Source organism: Antedon bifida, chromosome 9, assembly GCF_963402885.1.
Source record: "Antedon bifida chromosome 9, ecAntBifi1.1, whole genome shotgun sequence".
Classification (NCBI taxonomy): Eukaryota; Metazoa; Echinodermata; class Crinoidea; order Comatulida; family Antedonidae; genus Antedon; species Antedon bifida.
The window spans coordinates 8,513,060-8,518,410 of NC_136234.1; the positions used below are offsets into that span (position 1 = coordinate 8,513,060).

Here is a 5,351-nt window from a genome sequence, read left to right on the forward strand (position 1 = left end):
AGATTTTAATTGCAAAAAAGGCTACTTGGCTGAATCCTAACATTTTGTGGATTCCCGGTCGCTGTTATTATTATAAATAATAGTGTAATTCGATATTTGGGCTACAATAGTCTATAGATTATAGCATGGATTAATTAGTTTAAACTAATTGATACATGGTTATATACTACAAGTTGATCAATTTGGAAATGTTTGCAATATTAAAAGTGTAATTTGATATTTGGGCTACAATAGTCTATAGCATGTATTAATTAGTTTAAACTAATTGATTCCGTAAATCTTCTAATTGTAACCCTGGGTTATTATTTTTTGATTCTTTTTTAGGGTGGGTTACTATTAGAAGTGGGGGGAAGGGGGATTACTATTGGAGTAGTGGGTTATTATTACTAATCTTAAATTAGGCACCTGTAAATAGTAAGGCACCTGAAAATAGTAACCCACCCCAACTTTTCCGGTCAGCAAATCATAGAAAAATAATAAAACAGTACGAATAAATAAATTTCTTTGAACTTTATTTTATAAACTCAAAAACACTCAGTCCTCCCGAGATCAACATGCATTATCTCCTTATTTTCAAAATATTGCTGCATAATAAACGACCAGTCTTAATGTCATTTTTTCAATAGTTTTTGTGACTCTAATAATAACCTCCCCCATGGGTTACTAGTAGTAGTAGTGGGTTATTACTATAGATTGACTTATAAGTTGGGTTACTACTAGAAGGGGGGTTACTATTAGAGTGTGGGTTACTATTAGAATTGACGGTACATGGTATAATACAAGCTGATCAATTTGGAAATGTTTACAATATTAAAGTGTAATTTATTAAGTTATTCAGTGATTAAATATTTCAAAGTATTTCAGCTAGAATGTCAATGTTTCTAATTTATTTTTCTTTACATTATGATCATTTATTTATATATAAAAATCATCACATATAAGACAAGAACAATTGTCCTGTAATTGATCCTGCTGGAGATAGATTTCATACATGTTAAAAACGTCAAATGTTTTTTAAAAAATTACCGGTATGAATATGAAAATATGAAGCACAATTAGTGTAGTATGTTCCCTAATAAAATTCTTAAATTTAATACTGTAACAGACTGAAATTAGGAACTATCCAGTGTATGTTAGTGTAATGGATCGGAAAGCTTCCGAAGTTTCTTATACCTACATTATTGGTGGCGCAATATATTGCATTGCATTGCTATTGTTCACTACTGGTATTCGCGGCGTATTTGCATATCAGGTGAATGATTATATCGAATAGGCTGCGTGAGCGTTGGTTCTGCAGAAGTTGTTTTAGTTGTTGTCTGAGTAAGACATGTTATATACTGTATTTCTTTTAAGTGTGGATTCTCGCCAATACTGTGAGTAGATAATTATTTTCTATACAACCATAATGTTTTACAGTATTACTCCATGTGCATAACCGAGTTAAGTTGTTATCGTTCATTATTTGTAACGACAATGAATTCACTGTTTTTAATTTCTCTTTGATATACAGCTTTGTCTTATTAGATAGCATACATGTTGAAGTTAGTTGTATCACATACCATGTTGAAGTTAGTTGTATCACATACCATGTTGAAGTTAATTGGATAACTTACCAGGTTGATGTGATTAGTAGTATGAAATTGGTGTATTGGATCCAGGTATAAGTTCGTTAAATGTTATATACAGTAATACTAATGTTATATACAGTAATACTAATTGATAATTAGTGAAGTGACCATATTATAGTAAGCTTGCTTGTGATTGTTTTTATTGTTAAATTATATTACACTGCTGGAAAAATAATAATTATGACGTTGTTTTATACAGGGTTTGTTCCTGTTTAGAAAAATAAATGATACAGAGTAAATGCAGCCTCATCTTGCGTATTGTTTTGTTGCATGGGATACATGGCTTCACAAACCAAACCTTAATGGTCTAAACCTAGCAAATCAATATTAAGGATTCCCGAACCACGACAAATTGGCGTCACGGACAGGATGGATGCAACGTTTCAAGCGTTCCTGAAGGAGGATTGCATTGTGTATTTTCAACAATTGTTTTACCAAACCCTGGATCGTGCATAAGACAAGGAGTATTGGACAGATAAGATTTATGAACTTAATTTAATTTTAGAACGGAAAGTGTATGGTTTTATATATATTACAGAATCTTTGTTCCGATGGACATGGCAGCCAGTGTGTTGTTATTTAAGATGATGTTGTGAATTGATGCTTATACTTACCTTATATGAAATATTGTTACTTTTGTATTACATTTACGATACTTATTTTTTGTATTGAAACTCTGTTTATTGTAGTAGTGTTTAAAGTATTTGTAGTTACTATAATATTGTCACAAATTCACCTTCTGCAATGTCGCTAGGCGAATCTAAATCTGAAGCAGCTGCAAGCGGCGATGGCGTTAATGATATGATTGCGGCATTAACTAATGTTTTAAAAGGCGTTTCGGTTCAGAAAGCTCCTCCGATTAAGTTAGTAAAATTTAAGGGTGTTCCAAGATCTCCTGGGGACCTTACGTTAAAAGAATGGCTTGAAGATTTTCGAATTTATTGTGATCATTATTCGTTGGGCGATGATGATCGATACGATACCCTGATTAGTCATCTTGGTGGCTGTGCGAAGGATGAGGTTAAATGCAGTATGAGCATGTGTGAAAATGGGAAGAATGTGAAAGCGGCTATAAGAATTTTAGAACTCGCTTTTAAATCGGAGGATTCTGTTGCATCATATAGTTCAGCATTCTATTCTAGGCAATTGTTACCGGGTGAAACCTTGGCTGAATATAGCCTTTCTTTAATGAAATTGTACTCCCAACTCTCCCTAACACAGTACATTACTGTAGCAGCTTTGAGCGAGTAGCCAGATTTCTAATTCTTACATGATTGTACAGTAGAACAAATCATCAATAAAATAATCCAATACTTTTACTGGATTTAAACATCAGATGAATCTCTGATGAATCTAAAGATGTTAAAAACCACATGGACAATTGTTATTTAAATATTTTCAACGTCATGACAATACAAATTACATATTTAGAATATGACATCAACTAAGAACAATATAAAAATAGAAAATGAGAAAAACTGCAACCAGCTGCCCAAGAACATTTACTCCATCAACACATCAGACACTAGGCCTATATGAAAAGGAAAAAGACATTATTAATGTTAACACAACGAGTACCAGACAACATAACTCTTTTGGGATCATTTCAGCCACCAGTTATTGCGGCCGTCAGTTATGCCAGTACATTTTTTTTTTAAATTTATTTTACATGTGCCAATAAGTATGTGTGATTTTTATAAATAAAGTTGTTTTGTTTCCGTTTTGGTTTTATTCTGCAAATTGTGGTTTTTTAAATGTTGGAAATTAGTTTATTTATTATTAGTTACCATTACCAATATTAATAATTAATATTCATTTTATCGATAACAGGATTATGGTTTCTGTATCAAGTTATAAACTCCAAGTGCATAAGAAATGAAGAAGTACAATTAAAAAAACAAGAAATATTGTGTTTATGAGATGAGCCTTGTTGTTTGGGGTATCATGTATAATAATGATATGCAGAAATAAGAAAAGAAATATACGATTAATTATTATAATTAATCATTAAAACTAGATGTTAGATTAGTAAAATTTGTTTTGTATTAAGACACATTGATTAGTATTTATCGGCTGTTTAATAATTAATTAATATTTACTATATTCATAAAAACATTGCGCGGCTGATACTTGACTAGATACTAAACTAGTTTAATGGCCATTTAGTTCTGTGTTTATTTATGGCTATTTGGAGGCCTCCTTTTGTTTGGTGCGCATACAAAAGTGGGCCCGATCATCCGTTTAACACCCATACGCGAATCCTGGGCGAATATCTACTAGGCCTATTCTAGGCCTACCTAGCTAGGCTTAGGCTAGGGCCTAGCCTAAGAAAGATAAGCTAAATAGGCCTAGCTAGGCCCCTAGGCTAGTTATTTAATTTTGGCCCTAATTAATAGCGATATACAGTACTATATGCGGCGACTATAATAGGCTAGGCCTAACCTTTTAGCTTAGCTGACTAGGCCTATGCAACTAGTTTTTAAAATTGGTACCAACTCACCTCACGCCCAGCCAGGCGGCAAAGGCCGCATCACTTAGACCTAGGCTAGGCCTTCTAGGCCTAGAATAGAAGACACCGACAACAAATTAAAAGACATGCCTCTAGGACCTAGAATTATTTATAAATTTGGTGAAACAGAATTTAACCATTTAATTATTTTGTTTTATATAAATTGTAGCCTTAAGGATTGACAGAAAATAAACTTAGATAGGGGTCAATCGGTTGATTTTACTTCCCTCTGTTTAGTGTAAAATGGCCTTAAGGGTAATAATAAATTCCCCTTAGCACAGCGATTGTGGTATGAAAACGTTAAGGGGAAAGACAAAAAGGGTTATATCTGCCAATTTACCTACAAAATAAAAAAAAAGTTTGTATCGTAATTGGAATCATTAACATATAATTATGTTGAAACGCAAAAAAGAATATATTTAGCCGATATTTTGGTTTTAAACGGTTGGAATACCATCTTTCCCACTACACCTGTACAAATCCATTTGCATAACAACGCCGACATACCACCAACGATGAGATATAAATTCTTTTCTAAACACGTAACGAAGAGAACTATAATTCCTTTTTTTCTGACATTCAATTGTTAGTCATTCGCGGCGGTCAACGCGCCACACTGTTGAATTTTGATGTTGTTAATCTTTTACATTATATTATTCTAAATTAACCTGACTCTCTAAATATCTCTCTTTCAAAATAAAAGAAAAGCATTTTATATTTATTTTAAAAAAAAAAGAAATCCGTAGAGATTCGAACCCCAGCCAGTAGAGCTGAGAGAATACAATCCAAACGATAGTTACTAGAGCACTACCCGTTATGCCACAATGTACACGAGTAATAAAAGGTGACAATAGTATAGTCTTATACGCGCTTCATATTACGTCATTCTAATCGTTACGTCATAAATTTGCATATTCATGACGTACTTTTGAGGAAACGAATCTAGTTTTAACCTTGCTATTAACCAGAGGGCCGGATAGCTCAGTTGGTAGAGCGTCGTGGAACACGATTATCGTGGGTTCAAACCCCATGCCGGTCGGTGGAAAAGAGTTAAAGCTATGCGAGCTTCTGTGTTTGGGGTTCACAGACTTAAACGTCCCCCTTTCCACCACACATTATGAGGCAATAACATCAAAGCATCTGATGTGTGGTACCCCCAAGGCTGTGAGAGAGCCTTACCGTGCTAGAGGCAAGGGAGCACACCATCATTTTTT

The 5,351-nt window shown here is 33.6% G+C and overlaps 1 protein-coding gene across 1 annotated transcript; it reads left to right on the forward strand.

Annotated features, from left to right (window-relative positions):
- The first annotated feature begins 1,149 nt into the window (after window positions 1-1,149).
- LOC144852393 (uncharacterized) lies at window positions 1,150-3,507 on the forward strand. Its single transcript, XM_078710176.1, has 3 exons — window positions 1,150-1,658; window positions 1,828-2,824; window positions 3,459-3,507. Exons 2-3 carry the CDS (start codon window positions 2,373-2,375, stop codon window positions 3,505-3,507), a joined length of 501 nt encoding a protein of 166 aa, XP_078566302.1. The 5' UTR covers window positions 1,150-1,658; window positions 1,828-2,372.
- The last annotated feature ends 1,844 nt before the right edge of the window (window positions 3,508-5,351 follow it).